This window comes from Helicoverpa armigera, chromosome 31, assembly GCF_030705265.1.
Source record: "Helicoverpa armigera isolate CAAS_96S chromosome 31, ASM3070526v1, whole genome shotgun sequence".
Taxonomy (NCBI): domain Eukaryota; kingdom Metazoa; phylum Arthropoda; class Insecta; order Lepidoptera; family Noctuidae; genus Helicoverpa; species Helicoverpa armigera.
Window position 1 is genome coordinate 5,182,810 of NC_087150.1, and position 17,774 is coordinate 5,200,583.

The 17,774-nt window shown below is 37.6% G+C and overlaps 1 protein-coding gene across 1 annotated transcript; it reads left to right on the forward strand.

Moving 5' to 3' along the window:
- Positions 1-655: 655 nt before the first annotated feature.
- Positions 656-15,423, forward strand: LOC110381332 (zinc finger protein 888). The gene is made up of 2 exons (XM_021341634.3): positions 656-888; positions 11,433-15,423. The coding sequence occupies exon 2, from the start codon at positions 11,439-11,441 to the stop codon at positions 12,648-12,650; it is 1,212 nt and encodes a 403-aa protein (XP_021197309.2). The 5' UTR covers positions 656-888; positions 11,433-11,438; the 3' UTR covers positions 12,651-15,423.
- The last annotated feature ends 2,351 nt before the right edge of the window (positions 15,424-17,774 follow it).

A 17,774-nucleotide genomic window follows, 5' to 3' on the forward strand; every position in this document is an offset into this window, starting at 1 on the left:
GAACTAAGAGTGATAGATTCGTTTAGGATAGATAGATTCGTGTATCAGTTTATAATATTTTTAAGTTTATTTTTTTTTATTTTTAAGTTTTTATTTTTCATTTTAAATTTAAGTTTACGATTTATGTAATTGGCTGTTAAAGCCGTGTAAATCGTATAAATAAATAAAAATAATGGTCAAACACTTATACTCAGTATCGAGAAAGTGAGACAGAACATTCTAAGTAGGGAAGTGCGAAAGAGATGTCTGGACTTTCCGATGAGAAACCGTGACGCGAGCCGCTCAACGCTGTGTGTGCGAGTGCAACACAGATACAAACGGACGACGATTGAATGAGTTGTTAAAGATACACTGATACATTCGGATTTGAACTGATACAAAGAGTGAGGCCGCTGCCTCGAATTTTGCGGGCAGCGGGGCGGCAGCGGCGGCGGCGCGGGAGCGGCAGGATCTTACGCGTATAATCAAATGGACCGGCCCTCGAATACAGCGGCGCGGGGAGCGGGCAACGAGCGGTGAGCTCCATTCAAAACGGTGACCGCCCGCGCCGCCGCCGCTGCCGCCCCGCTGCCCGCAAAATTCGAGGCAGCGGCCTGAGTGATCAGAACGGAAAGATACATATCTTTTTTATCTATCACTCCTGAGTTACCCATCTCTATTCATCTCCAATTACTATATCGTGACAGCTATTACGTTTATTTGTGTATTATTCGCCAGTGAAACCGCCGGAAATCATGATAGTTCGCCATATTGCTATTAATATTGCCCGAAGCTAAAGGGCCATTTTTTTAATGATAGTGTAAAAATCTTTGTGTATAACCGAGACATTGATAAAGCTATGACGTGTTAGTGCAGTGTGTGGTTATCGAGAAGCGTTTCTAATTACAAGTAAGTAAAACTAGTTTTATTTATTTGTGTTTTTTTTTCTATGAGATATCTCCGAACACGACCTCCGAAGGACATCGGTGCCTTTAGCAATAAAAACATAATTTATTGCACTATGGTTTTTATGTTCTTTATTTGAAATGTTAGTTTTTTCTTCACTTATATTCTTAGTTTCACAATAATACACTTATTTTACGTTAAATATCTATCTAGATATTAGAAACTAGCTTTTCACTTGGCGTCGCCCATGTTTTATGCGCGTTAAACTAAGATAATCTAGCTTTCTCACTGTTATAGTACATTTCATATTGGGTGTATAGTTTTTTCACAAGCTAACAATATTTAGGTAGCTTTGTAACATTGAATATACAGCTTTTAACAGAGAAATTTACATATTCAGTTTTGAAATACAGTTTTTTAGTCTATCTACATTATAAACATAGTCTTATTAGACTTGGTACAAACAAAATCATGAATGGCTGGTCTAATTACCATAAGTGTTGGTTTTGAGTATAATAGGAGCTAGTTTTCCACAGTTTCCCATGTTTTGTTTGAACTATTGTCCATACCGGGATAAAACTTTGCCTATGTTACTGAGGAAGAGTGTAGCTTTCCAACAGTGAAAGAATTTTTAAAATCAGTTCTGTAGTTCCGGAGCCTCCTTTAGGGTAGAAAAAATGTTTCTTCTTTATTCTATTTGTATAGATGTCATTTCAAGCTCCAGGACATGATACAGAACGTAGGGAAATGTTAATTGTTATATTACATAGACATAATATTAGTAAACAGGACTGCGCATATAAACCCAAAAAACGAGCCGAGTGAAACAGTTAGTACAGAGGCTGTCTGTCCCTTTCTAATAGGGTGACTATGAGATTAAGCTATGTGAGACAAATCCGAATTTGCTAAGATTATTAAACGCAGATTGGTATTGAAGTTTTAACTTACGCAGTTTGTGACCTTAAGATACTTATAAAGGCTTTTAATAATTAGCGGGAATTAACAGTATAAAAGCAGGAAGATTCGAAGTGAAGACTGTTTTTTTTTATATTTCTACTTCATATATAGACTGCTGAGCCATTTATGTCGCCTTTCTTCATTTTTTGGGAAGCTATAACAATAGTACAACAGTTTTAAAATCCGTCACCCATATTTTCACTCATTACAAGAATTCATGGGCACCCTAGTTGTTTGGTTTACGAAAATGTTATTATTAGCTAACCTGTGGAACGATATATTGCAACCACCATAGGATTCACTTTTACAAGTATAAACGCAACACTTTTTCACCATTTAAGTAGTTTAAATGGATTTAATACAAAAAATATAAACAAAATTTTAAATGCTGATTACGCGCCAAGAATGTTCAGGGTTACCGCTAGAAAATAAAAAAAAGCAAAATAAAAATGTATGTTGTTTATGTTTTAATAATAAATACGAATAAATTAATGCGATTGTTATTAATTTGTTGACTTACAATTGTTAAAATAAGATACAAATTTTATGTGATTCAATTGTTTTTTGGGAAGACAAAACTTTTGATCACAAAATTTTTTTATGCTGGCAAGGTGTTAGAAAGAGACAAACAGCCTCCGCTCGAACTATCCCTCTCGGCTCGGATTTGCCTCTGTGTATTATGCAACCAATTTAGTACCTTATTGCGTTAGAATAGAGTTCATTTTCGTAAATATATATTTTGAGCGTGCGCAATCTTGTTTAGTAATATTATATCTATGTTATATTACAACTATAGCTATTATGAGTTCCTAGATAGGTTTAGCATGTGTCATATGGGTTTACCAACCTAGCAAAACCTAGTTTCCTTAAAGCTCTCTCAATCGATATCTATACTAATATAGTAAAGAGGAAACATTTTTTTGTTTGTTCGTTTCTAAACGCTCCAAAGTGACTAAACTGTTTTGAAATTGTTTTACTGTTGGAAAGCTACAAATGCAGTAGTCCCGACAGATCAGTTCAAATGAATAAGTAATTTTATTGTTTTTACTGTATTACAATACAATACGATTATGGTGGTATGGCCACGTAAAGAGAAGACCATCAGACTACTTGGCTCTGAAACTTTCCATCTCCAGTCGAAGATCACGAGGCCGCCCTGAGACCAGATGGCGGGACGAGGTTTCGAAAGATATGAAGGAGTGCCAGGTGTCCGAGAACGATGTCGTAGATAGAACGAAGTGGGGAAAACAAATTAGGAAAGCTGACCCCACCATCATGTGGGATAAATAGCTAGAAAGAGATTTTTCGCAGCAATTAATTTTTGAACTAAAGTTTTAAATAACAAGTCTTATCAAGATTGTTTATTATTAGTTAAGTGCCTACTCAAAATAATATAGTGGGTTTTCCCAAATTAGGTATATATACTAACTCTTTTGATTAGGACTGTCCTTTTTCTCATATGTTATCATCTGAACATAATATAAACACAATTAGGTACAGTTGTTCCCAATATTCTATCTGTTATTTAGCTTACCAGGGATAGTAGGTATTAGCCATTCTTGTTTCAAAATTCTATCTATTTCGGAATTTTTCAAATTGCGACCAGTATTGTGCGATGCGCTCATTTTTTGCGCCCTGGTAATTGGGCTATCTTACACTGAAATAATTTTTCAGATTGGATCAGTTATTAGCTTTCGAGCTAACAAAGAACCTTTCCAGCTTTTTGTCGCTTTCGTGTGCGCTTTAAATTATTAAATGTTGCTCAACTGTCAGGAGCCAGCTGAAAATCAGTGCTGTGCTTGCATGCACAGCGTATACTGAGCTGAGTCTCCTGCTACATATCATTTTTCTCCTTCTGTTTGTTGTCCTATAAATGTAAAGTGTATGTGTAGCAAATAAATGGTTAGATGGTTTAAATAATATTTAGTATAAAAGTACGTACGTAAATGACATACAAGCTACTCTCACCCGCATGCGCGAAGTAGTTCCCACGAGACGCAGGTGAAACTGGCGGCGGAAGCCAGTCTATATCATTAGATGAACGGCTTGTCTCGACGATCAATACAGAGTCTCTACAAGCAATTTTGTAATAATAATAAAAAAAGTTTTAAAAACTAAAAAACACTTATTGTCATCAGAACTCAGAGCGTGTGCAAAATTTCATCCTAATCGAAGACCGGGAAGTGGTTCAAATTAAGATTCCAAGATTTTCTTACATAGTTACATACAAGTGAAGCTTTTTTTTAACGACGGTAAAAATCATCAAATGACCCCTCCCGCTGTGGGTTAGCAGCGGTGAGGGAGTGTCAGACTCTTACTGACTAAACAGCGTCGTGTTCCGTCGTAGGCCTTTTATGTGCCAGGGCCGCGGTAACTTCTTTCGAACAATCCCGCAGCCCAATGAAAGTGAAGCTAATATAATAAGCGTGTTAATGATATATGGGTAGTTCTCTAGAGGAAGCTGTAAGGTACTTTTTATCCGCCTGCGGGAAGTACCTGGTTCCCATAGGACGTTAGAGCACTAGTTTTTATAGCCTGAGTATTGTCGACTCTGTTGGCTGTGTAATAAAGTCTAAAATACAATGATACAGCTACTAATATAATAAATGCAAAAAATTTTATTTATGGATGTTTGTTGCTGTTTCATACAAAAACTATTGTATACCTAGATCTTGATGAAATTCTACAGTAATCTATACTAATATAATAAAGAGGAATATTTTACTACTTACTAACAGGACCGATTTTAAAAATCCTTGCACTATTCGGAAGCTACATTATGCCCGAGTAACTTAGGCTATATTTTATCCCACCAAAAACATTAAATGTAAAAAAATGCCAAGTCTCTCGATGCAGTCTTTCCATCGTAAAACGTTTTGAGATCTCATAGAAGCCAAGTCCTATTCAAAATATTTTGTAGTTATAAATCAACATTTAGTAATTGTATCAATAGTTTTCTTTATATTATAATTATAGTGACTTGGCAATGAGCACAAGAAGAAACAAATAAAACGGCATATTTGGAGGAGTTGAAAGTTACACACACCGCATACGTAAACATTAATATCACAAAATTAATTTTCTTTTGGTTTATCCGTGTCGTCCCAACCAAATTTCGGCAACGGCAGTCAGTCTTAGTGTACTCTCGATTCATTTACTTTCATAAAGCGATGGCCCGTAAGGTATTCTTAATTATTGTATTGGAGCATGTAGTCGGTAGTGACCATCATGATTCACACATAACAAATAATCTGATCACTGGTCTCGTCAGTAACATTTGCTCATAATTCCAGGCAGCAAGCAGCTTTTAATTGGTGCTCATTGCCAAGTCACTATAATTATAATATAAAGAAAACTATTGATACAATTACTAAATGTTGATTTATAACTACAAAATATTTTGAATAGGACTTGGCTTCTATGAGATCTCAAAACGTTTTACGATGGAAAGACTGCATCGAGAGACTTGGCATTTTTTTACATTTAATGTTTTTGGTGGGATCTCATTTATTTTTTGTAAGTGTATAAATATATATCTACTAACTTACAAACTATAACTAAACTAAATAACACGTAAAGTTCTCCGAATATCAATTATCACTACAATATTTTTTAGTTTCGAGATGGTTTTTCATAGACAGATGGCGCTATCAAATGAAAATTATCGAATTATTTTGAAGTACTAGTTAGACTGCGCTTTGTAACGAAACCATAGCGCGATTCAGACAGGTACAACGCCATCTATCGAGCGCGCATACAATATTTATCGCAATACAATGGAGTTTTAGCATTATTAATAATATAAAATAAAAATTTATATTATAAATAAAATAAAATAAAAATTTATATTATTCTTTTCTATTCTATGTATGTATTCATCCAATTGGATAGGTACTTAAACAACGAACAAAGTTAACAATGCAGTCAAAATCTATACATAATGTTCTTGCCAAACCGCAAATATAAAATTGTTTTCTATGGCATATTATTTTTTAATGTTTTTATAATTTTTCCTTTATATGTGGCTAATGACCTATCTTGGTGCAAAATTTGAAGTTTCTAAGTCTGCTAGAAGTACCTTAGATTTTTGATGATCTGTCAGTGAGTCAGTGAGTGACAAAATGGTGTAACTTTGATCGACCGTAACTCCTAAACTATTAATTCAATTGGCATGTAATTTCGAACTTAAGCTTGTTCTAATGCCTACTATTATTCACCGAAAACCTAAACTCCTAGCTTTGTCCACGTCGAAGATATAGGGGGGGCGAAACAGCCGCGAATCGCTTCGAGAAAAGATGGTACGGCCGTGCCCGTTTTGCTCGAGACTTGGCTGGGGCACTGCCGTGCCCCCAGATCCCGGTACGGGCAGTAGTTCCCACGGGACGTGCATGATTGCGCAGGAAAACAGATAGTATACCTTATATCTACATCAGAATAACATACATATACCTAGGCTATTTATTTTAAACATTATACATGTAGGTACAGCAAGTAATTTCCTCGTACCGCGGGTAAAACCGCAGACGGAAACTAGCTAGTTCTGATATACCTATATATAAGAAAGATACTAGCCGCTTTCCCGCGGTTTTTCTCGTTTCCCGTGGGAACTACTGCCCGTACCGCGATAAAATATAGCCTACTAGCTTCCGCCCGCGGCTTTGCCCGCGTAGAGTTAGGTTATATCGCGTTTCCAAGAGAACTCTTCAAAAGTCCGGGATAAAAACTATCCTATGTTCTTTCCCAAGGTCAACTCTATCTCTGTACCAAATTTTATTAAAATCAGTTCAGTGGTTTAGACGTGAAAGCGTAACAGACAGACAGAGGTCATTTCGCATTATAATATTAGTAGGGATTTTACACGGGGTTTCGATACCCCCATGCTTCTCAACAGTGAAAGAATTTTTCAAATCGGTTCCGTAGTTTCGGAGCGTTTTAGGGTACAAAAAATCGGCTAAGTGCGAGTAGGACTCGCGCACGTAGGGTTCCGTACCATCCAAGCTAATATTCTATATATATTTATGGATATCGAGCAAAAATTAGCAAAAAAATCACGTTTGTTGTATGGGAGCCCCTCGAAATATTTATTTTATTCTAGTTTTCAGTATTTGTTGTTATAGCGGCAACAGAAATACATCATCTGTGAAAATTTCAACTCTCTAACTATCACGGTTCATGAGATACAGCTTGGTGACAGACGACGGACGGACAGAGGAGCGAAAACAATTGGGTCCCGTTTTACCCTTTGGGTACGGAACCCTAAAAAGATCAGAATAATATATAGACTACTTTTTATCCAAGTAATTTCCGCGGGACGCGGGCGAAACCGCAAGTTATAGCTAGTTAGATACATTCCCCTATGTAATTTAAGGCCAATGCCTTGGGCTGCGGGTTGTTCGACAGAGATACCGCGGCCCTGGTACATAAAGGGCCTATGACGGAACACGACGGTTTTTAGTCAGTAAGAGTCTGACACTCCCTCACCGCTGCTAACCCACAGCGGGAGGGGTCATTTGATGATTTTTGACGTCGTTAAAAAAAAAGGCCAATGCCTTGACTGGAGCTGGAAATACAAATATAAAAATGTTTTTTCCTAAGTTAACATTAGATATGTAAAGTCGTGGTGGCCTGGTCAGTATAGAACCAACCTCTCAAGTATGAGAGTATGTTCGATTCTTTTATAAGTTTGTATGTATTCAGGCCCGCCGTAAGCGGGCGTGCAGCGCGTGCACAGCACGCGGGCGGCACGTCCAAGGGGGCGGCAAATCGAGCGACTTATCACGTACCTAATATTTAAAAAATACAATATCTTTTTACTAATGATTTGATTTCAATATTTCCGAACACAGCAATAGCGCTAAGAATATTACTTGCACTGCCGGTTTCAGTTAGGTAGGTACATCTGTTGAAAGGACATTTTCAAAATTAAAGATTCTTAAAAACTATTTAAGATCAACCAGTGGCGTAGCGTTGGGCAAATGCTATTTAGGGGGCGGCAAAATTAAACCAATAAAATTTCGGAAAAAGCCGCCCTAGCTTTGGTCGTCTCCTATCAATTTTGGCTGTTTCACCCTTTGCATCCCCAAAAAAATTCGCGCTCGCTGCGCTCGCGGCTCCATGTCAGATAACACATTTTATCTTTGTTTAATTGTTGAGGCATTCAATTCCGAAAAAAAAAATTCCGTCCGTTATGGCTTTTTATGACATGTTTACTTCATGAAAACTCTAAGGAAAAAAACCGGCCAAGTGCGAGTCGGACTCGTGCACGAAGGGTTCCGTAAATTACAGTTAAATCAACCTATCTCAAAAACTATAAGAGATACTTTGATCAAACCAAAAATCGTTGAAAGAGTTAATTAGCATGCATCACCTCTATTTTTTTTAGAATTTTATACCCCGTAGTTATAAAAATAGAGGGGGGGGGACATACTTTTTACGACTTTGAGAGCTGATATCTCAAAAACCGTTCACTTTAAGAAAAATGTTTTTTAGAAAACTTTATATCATTTTAAAAGACCTTTCCATTGATACCCCACACGGGTATGTACAACGAAAAAAAAAATTTCATCCCTCAGTTACATGTATGGGGGGCCCCACCCCCAATTCTTTTTTTTACTATTTAGTGTCATATTTTTGTAGCGGTTCATACAACACATATTCCCATCAAATTTCATCACTGTAGTACTTATAGTTTCCGAGTAAATCGGCTGTGACAGACGGACAGACGGACAGACGGACATGACGAAACTATAAGGGTTCCGTTTTTGCCATTTTGGCTACGGAACCCTAAAAATCGCGCTCGCTTCGCTCGCGGCTTTTGCACTTCACTTCTGTACATATCTTACTTTTTGACTTTGCTTTGTTAATTTACAGTGGTTTTTATTTGTTTTGTGTCCTTAGTCCTTAGACTAAAAAATTTTCGCGCTCGCTCCGCTCGCGCTTCCTTACAAATGAAATGTGTCTTATAAGTTGACTTTTCAACGGGAAACCCACCAAATAACATATATTACTGACTTTAAACATTGTTATGGATATTTAAGTGCGTTAGTTTAAGTTAATCACAATCTTTCAATACATAGGGGCCACTAAAGGGGGTAATGATTGCACTGCATTGAAGCCCTAAGCAATTGCTTAGTTTGCTTATGGGCTAACCCAAGACTGCTTAGGTTACTCTGAACATTTCAAGTAAATAAAAAGTTATGTGTAATGTATGTTATGTATTGCAATAGTTATTTATCCAAAAGTAGGTGGGTTTCCTGCAATCAGAGCGGTGCATGTACATATTTTTTTCTGTTGGACAAGTAAGATGGATATGTTGTGACAAAACGTATGTAGTCGTAGGGCGGCATAATCAGTTTTGCACGCGGGCGAATAAACAGCTAGCGGCGGGCCTGTATGTATTGTACTTTCAAAGTATATCTTGGACGCCAATGACTGAATGACTGTTTTCCCAACTATGTTGGAGTCGGCTTCCAGTCTAACCGGATGTAGCTGAGTACCAGTGCTTTAAAACGAGCGATTGCCTATCTGACCTCCTCAAGCCAGTTACCCGGGCAACCCCTTAGTAAGACTGGTGTCAGACTTACTGGCTTCTGATTATCCGTAACGACTGCCAAGGATGTTCAATAACAGCCTGGACCTGCAGTTTATCGTACCATCCGAAACACAGTCACTAGTGTCTAAGATATACTTAGAAAGTACATACAAACTTAGAAAAGTTGCATTGGTACTTGCCTGACCTGAAATTGAACCCGCGCACTCATGCTTGAGAGGTTGGTTCTTTACCCACTAGGCCACCACGACTTTTTTCTGTTAACTTAGGTAAAACATCAAAAACCATTTTCCGTTGCCAGTGGAAGTATTCACCTTAAAGTGGGGCTATTGAAATATTTCTAGTTATATATTACTATCTGTTTCCTGTGGTTTCACTCGCGTCCGGCCTTATTTCCCTTATATCTCTCATACGTGTTCCGCTCGCGGCTTCACCCGTCCGTGTGTTGATAAAAACTAGCCTATATTCATTATTGTGTTATATTTATGACGAGCACGTAAATGTCGGTCCTGCGCTTGATCTCTCTCCGGTCGAGTCGGATTGCCGTCCCATCGCGCTATGAGAGTGAAGGAATAGTGAGTGCACCTGTGTCCAAGCAAATGTGCGTGCACTATAATATGTCCTGCGCAGCTGGCTGATCTCCTTAAATGAGAACAGCCGCCGTGGCCGAAATCGGCCGTGGACGACATTATTAGAAAAAAAAAACTCTTTTGCCCTAATGACTTTAAATAAACGATACAATTCTCTCCTAGAAAGTTAAATCCGTTAAGGGTTTTCTTTGAATAGCGCCATAGGATTTCAAACGCAAAAAATTCACCAGTGTTCAGCCGGAAAAAGTGTTTGTATGAGTGTGGGACTCGGCCACTACTGAGCGCGAGCGCCCGCATACAAACACTATGCGTATGTACAGTCAACTTCAGGTCAGTGGTAACAGTTTTATAGGAAAATCGTACTTATTACTATTGAGTTAAGGTGCATGACAGTTACCACTGATGTGCAGTCCACCGTACCTGCATTTACACACACAAGTATATCTCAAAACTTTTCATGAGATAAAATATCTATAGGTTCATTTATGGCAAATACCTATTCTATTCCTAAGAGACCGTGCTTTACTGAGGAAATAAGAAATATTGCGAACGAAAGGATGGGTGGGTCGATACCACGGAGAAAGGAAATATAGCGGAGATGCCATAAGGCAGGTAGGTCAGTTGCCTTCTTATAGCTCAAATGACATAGTTACGAGTGAATTAAAGAGGCTTTTTGATTCCTTGAGACAACCTGCCGAAGATTTTTGATCATACTTAGTTCCATGCTAACTAAGCAGGTTCCATAGAAGGCGTCCTATGAGTCCGGAGCCAGTAATTTTCCTCATCGCCCGCTTTTTGGCGCGCTACTTTCCTAGTAGATTTTCCGTTATGACATCTCCGCTAGTTATTTTTATTCTCCATGGTTTATACGGAAGCCATTGCGGATAAAACTGCAAACCTAACTATAGTAGATATGTACGTATATATAGCTCGTTTCCCGCAGTTTTGCTCGCGTCCCTAGGGAACGGCTTCCCGAGTCTGGATAAAATATAGCCGGGGCTGTCTCTGGGGTAGCGTATGTTTAATGTTGGAGCGTAGCTAGCGAACTGAGTATCGGATTTATAATATGAGTAAAAAGTTTTGTAAAACTAGCGTTTTTTTCTGCGCGTGTAATGTATTTTTGATATACGTGCTCTACTATTTTATGTTTGCTCTTAAAAAAAAGAAGGCTGACTAAATAAATGAATGAACTAGTTCTTAATTATATCACATGGGCAGAGCTAATTTGAATATACCCAACGGGAAGCAACGTTTTTCAAATGGAAATCATCAAATGACACGCTGTGGGTTAGCAGCGTATGTCAGACTCTTACTGACTAAACCCCGCCATGTTCCTTCTTAAGCCCGCCATGTACCAGCGCCGCGGTAATGAGCGCGAACAACCCCGCAGCCCCGGCACAAATAGTTAATACTTAAAACTGCATCTAAACATAGTCTTCTGTCTTTTCCAGGTCAAAATGGAGGAGGTGAAGCTAGAACCGACTCCTCAACCAGTGATGAAGTTCATCAGTGTGACCAGCGAGGTCCTCACAGAGGAACAACGAGAAATGTACGAATCTGTCCTCTCCACATGGAAGCCCGTCATGTTCCCCAAACGGATTAAAAGATACATATGTAATAAGTGCAATAAAGAGTTCAAAAACTACCAGAACCTTTACCTTCATACCACGAGAGTACACTCCTCCGAAGAGTCCGCAGTCATCTGTGATATATGTGACAAAACCTTTAAAAACAAACACTATTTGTACATGCATCGGATGAACAAGCATTACTCCGAACTTGAGAAGTGTTACTGTCAGTTCTGCCTCCAAGAATTCCGCACCAGAAGAGCTCTGCACATGCATGTTAAGAAGATACACCCTAACACGCTACCTGAGATTAAATGCAACGAGTGTGGGAAAGAATTCTCGGTACCTTACAAGCTGAAGTACCACATCGAGTCCTGCCACAGGGTGGACAAAGAAAAGTACAAATGCCACCTCTGCCACAAACTATATAAATCCAGTTTGAACTTAAACAGACACCTTCACTTCCAACACATGCCTGTCGAAAGACACCCTTGTGTCTTCTGCAACATGACGTTTAAATCCCGTCATCATATGAAAAGACATGTCCTGAACATCCATCCTCCGTTAGAATCGAAAGTCACCTGTCCCGAATGCTTGAAAGAGTTCAAAAACGATCAGTACCTTAAAGAACATATGCAGGTACATTCGTCGCTAGATTCCAAGGTCAAATGCGATATTTGTGACAAATTCTTCCACTCGGCTATTCGTCTAAAAAAACACAAGAAGATAGTCCACCCTTCGAAGCCTAAACTTCGCTGCGAAAAATGTGACAAAGAGTTTGCTCACGCTCATTATTTGCGTCGGCATTTTAACGCTGTGCACTTAGAAATTGACGAGACTAACTATCCACATTCTTGTGACCAATGCGGGAAGAAATTTAAGCTGAAGAAGTATTTGAATAATCATTTGCAAAGACATGAACAGCAGCATCTGAAGAGGATTTCTCAAATGGTGAAGACTGTTATGGGGGATGACAAAGATGGGGCTTCTAAGCGGAGGGGGAGACCAAGGAAGGCACGCGCTGAGATTGAGTTTATCAAGTGCGAGCCGGTTTCTAGCTCAGATTCTGAATCCGGGGAAACGGAAAGTGATTCCGAGTGAAAGAATCTTCAATTGTTTATGTGAAGTGTCAAAGTGCATAAAGTCTACTGTACATACGTTTTATTAATGTTTTTGACGGTGTTACGTATAGAGTATGGCCCAGGATGGTCGTTTTCTCTCTTTATGTATAGTTAGGACCAAATTTTTGCAAATTTATTCCTATTCTAGTTCTAAAGCGTCGGACGGTGGACTCTTGTTATCATATTTGCCGATTATACTTTTTAGTTTACTCCACGTAATTTTGTAAATCTGAAGTTAGTCAATTGACTCCTTACGTATTTGAGTACTGTCAAAAAAGCTTTGCTAGTCCGAAGTTGGCTACAAAGATGATGCAAACATTTCTGCGCATGCGTGATGCGTCAAATAGTAGAATTGTACGTTTGCAGTTGTTAAATACATTTTGTTTGGTTACATTGTACTGGGCTATATTTTAATGTTTGTTTTTTTGAAAATGTAGTTTGTATTACAAATCTCTTCTTCTTGGCGAGTCGATGGCAACTTAAATTTTGGACCATTATTCTGATCAAATTATTTTCAGGTTTTTCGTATCTTACGTTGTAGAATTGTATGAAAACTTTTTCAAAAACTTTAATGTATGGTCTATCCGTCTGACGCATTTAAAAATTCAAATTTTTGAAAACTTATCGAGTCCTAGCTTATGTAATAAGCTTTCGCTCTTTAATATCTTTCGCATAGTAAATGGGAGTAAAAATTAACAATTATAGACTTAAATAAATAAAAAATTAATAGTTTTTCGTATTAACTGTTTCTTACTTTGGTAGATTTATATGTGTTGGTTGTGGCAACACTGAGGTTTTGGTAGAAAAGACTGATGTTGATTTGTTCGTGTGGTGCTACAAAAATGTTTTTAAATTCTTTTTTTTATGTATTTTAGTATGAAACAATAAAATTAAATGCTTTTTTTAATCTAAAAAATGAAGCCACAAGAACAATCAACGAAATAAAACTAAAATTGATATGATTGTGTAAATGAGGCGTGAGACTAAAAACGAATAAAACCCAGTGTTGCCATAGTCAAAATTGTTATCTATTTGGGGTCAGTAATTTAAAATATTAAGTAGGTATTTCGAAATTATGAGGGTACATTTGGTACAATATTTTAAAATTAAGTTGTTTTTTTTTATGTAGTAGTAGAAATTATGTATTTTTTATTAATTTTCAATTTAATTCCAGGTTTTTAAAGATAATGTGCAATATTTTTTAACTACACTGTAGAATAAGATTTATTTTATAGTTCTATGGTATTTTTACAAAGATGGATTACATAATGCATGCACAAATTTTAACTTTACCCTTGTATGTATGAAAATGATCATTGTTTTAGTAACATGGGTAAAATAGGTTCCAATATTTTATCTATCTGTTGTTTCGCTTACTAAAGATAGGGATTTGACAATACTTGTATTTGGGCTAATGTTAAAATTCTATCTCTACTAAGCTAATGATTAGAAAGGTCTCCTATTAGAATCAGTAAGACATAAAAGAATCGCCTTCTTTTCGGGAAGTCGGTTAAAAATTATGCTGCATAGCCTAAATAAGTTCTTATTTAGTTAGCAACTTATATTATTTTGATATTTGTTGTCTCATCCTCATAATTTTGAAATTTTTAACGCCTTGGACTTGTAGACTGTGTAATTTTGTTAAGCAATTTTTCTTTTGATCAAGAAGTTATTTAAATATAGAAGATATTTAAAATAATATTGTTGAAGCTGCTCTTATTTATGATGGGAAATCGTCAGATGAAACCTCTCACTGTGTGTGCAGCGCTCGGGAGTGTCAGACTGTTACTGACTAAACCCCGCCATGTTCCTTCTTAAGCCCGCCATGTACCAGCACTGCGGTAATAAGCGCGAACAATCCCGCAGTGTCATAACCACACTTGGGGTAGTTAACTAGATCAAAAATCAATTAATTTATTTTATTCATGTGTTGTCTTTAAATACTGTCATTTTAATTTATGGTTTTAATGTAATAATTTTTTTATTGATAATATAATTGAAATAAGTACACATTTTGATGTGAAAAAATCTGTGTCGTCATAGCTCACGTTTTAAAATTGAAGAAAAATAATTATATTGTCTATCTAGTCCTTGGCTAAGTTTATATAATTATTATTATAGTATAAATGTTATAAATATGTATATAAGGTTATTATTTAGGTGTTTAGTTGATGTTCGCTGACTGGTTTTTCAGCTACAGTCTTAAATATGTTTTATTTATACACGAAAACCGAAAATAAATCGGACAATAAGGGCAACTTTTGCAGCATAAAGTAAAATTCCTCTCGCGCAATCTGTCAACGCTGAAAAGTGGTTTCTGTTATATTATGTGCAATTACGTTTGACGAAAATGGGGTCGATAAGTGCTGGAGTGGAGACCACGGACTAGCAAGCGCAGCGTAAGACGTCCACCAACAAGGTGGACAGACGACCTTATAAAGGTCGCCGTCGACGCTGGATGCAGGTCGCTTCCAACAGGTATCTGTGGAGATCTAAGGGGGAGGCCTATGTTCAGCAGTAGACCTATGCCTGAGATGATGATGATGACGTTTGACGAGAACTATACTATGGTTGGTTGTCAGTACTTATTTGATCTGAAATATATAATTCTTTATAAAAAATGTCATTTTTTTATTTGCTGCAGCTGAAAAAACAGTTTACGTAGACGTTAAGTGGGTACATTTTAATGTTAAATATTATTTTTATTTCAAATGGATATTTATTGTAAATATAATATTTTGATGTGAAGCTGATGTGTTGTTTTATTTTTCCTTAATACCCTTTCAATTATTGGAATTAAATTCTACATGAATGAAGCATTTATAGGGTTCCTTCATCTGCCAAGCCTTTTCCCTAGTATGCTGGGGTCGGCTTTCAGTTTACCCGGATGCACTGAGTACTAGTGTGCCACAAGGAGCGACTGCCTATCTAACCTACTCAGACCAGTTACCGGGCAACCCAATACCCCTTGTTAAGACTGGTGTCAGACTTTCTACCTTCTGACTGACTACCCGTAACGACTGCTTAGGATGTTCCATGACTGCCGGCTCCTGCAGTTTATCGTGCCCTCCGAAACCATCGAGCTTAGTCCGAAACACAGTCATAGGTGTCCAAGATATACTTACGAAGCACGTATAAACCTAGTTCTGCTATCAAACCTCAACCCACGCTCTCATACTCGAGAGGTTGGTTCACTCTATAAACCCACCACGTACGCCACGACTCAAGACCAAATTCATAGCTAATCCGGTTAGACTGGAAGCCGAGACCCCAACCCGACATAGTTTGGGGAAAAGGCTCGGAGGAAGAGTCATAAGTCATAGCTAATCTGTGGTGACCCAGCTGTTTAGTTACTCTGTGGCACCGCCCCGCCATATTGTTTACATTTTGGGTCATTGTATCGCGATTTCTTGCGTGCGATTATTTTTAACTTTAACTCAATTACACTCGTTTTATCATGGAAACAATAGTTTTAGACCCCGGAGAAGATGTTAAATATGATTTTGAGCCTACTAAAGTAATTTGTAGGTGCTGTTTAACGACAGAAAAGCGAATGATGAGCGTAACAAAGTTCCAGACGTTTTTCAGGGATTTAACTGGATTAAACGTAAGTTTTAAGCAGTATTTTATTTAAAAACACTTAAAGCAACTATTTATTAGCCATGTATATTCGTTTCTACGATGTAGAATACTCAATTTTGGAGCTAACCTAAATTGAAGAAAAAAAAAAATTCGTATTTATGTTTTATGTTAAACTAGCTTCTGCCAGCGGTTTCACCCGCATCCCGTGGGAACTACTTTCCGTACCGGGATAAAAAGCCTATAGCCTATAGCCTTCCTCGATAAATGGGCTATCTAACACTGAAAGAAATTTTCAAATCGGACCAGTAGTTCCTGAGATTAGCGCGTTCAAACAAACAAACACTCTTCAGCTTTATAATATTAGTATAGATAAGTGTAATACACACTTTAATTAAATCTACTGGGACTTAGGTTTAACTAATCCAGAACAATCACTAAATTACACTTCTGTACCTAATTTAATTAAGAAATTAGACTATATAATTACTTATAAAATTATACGCTAGCATCTGCCAGAGCGGTTTTACCCGCGTCCCATGGGAACTTGTAGCTATACCCGGATAAAATATAGCCTATGATACTCGCTGATAGTGTAGCTTCCCAATGGTGAAAGAATTTTTCAAATCAGTTAATTAGTTTCCAAGCCTCAGGGTACAAAAAAAATATTTCCTCCTTATTACATTAAAATTTGTGATAATATTAATTTCTAAATATCATTTGAACATCTTTGGCAATCTAATGGCGTCGACGGCCGATTTCAGCTACTGCGGCTGTTCTCATATAAGGAGATCAGCCAGCTGCGCAGGACATATTATAGTGCACAAGCATTTGCGCAGACACAGGTGCACCCACTATTCTTTTACTCGCATAGCCCTATGGGACAACAATCTGACACAACCGGAAAGCAATCTACATGTAGTTAGAAGACACAACCAGTCTTACCAAGGGGTATTGGATAGCCCTTTAACTGACTTTAGGGGGTCAGATTTACAGTTGCTCCTTATAAAACACTGATACTCAGCTGCATCCCGTTAGACTTGCAGCCAAATCCAACATAGTTGGGAAAAGGCTCGGCAGATGATGATTAACTTCAAATGTTTGCAGGTAGATGGGTCAGATGGTCTACCACCTTGGGTTTGCTTTGAGTGCGGTGCCTTGCTACAGAAGAGTGTGCGCTTCAAAACTAAAGTGTTGAGAGCTCATACAATGTTGTATGATTATCTTGCACGCTGTGCTCCGGTACGTATACTACATGTGAAATATTTTTATATCAAAAAGGGATCCCTACCCAATGAGTAGGAATCCTTAAACATGACTAGTGACTTATAATTCCCAATATTTTATTTGCTTTCTAGAAATAGAATTTTGACATTACCACCATCCAACTGCACATTGTCATATCTTTAGTAAGCCAAACAATAGCTTGTCCGCCTGCAAATCAGAATAAAAAAGCATTCATTCAAAGTTGACTGAAAAATACCACATTTTCAAAAGCGAAAACAAAAGACAGCCAACCAGGTCA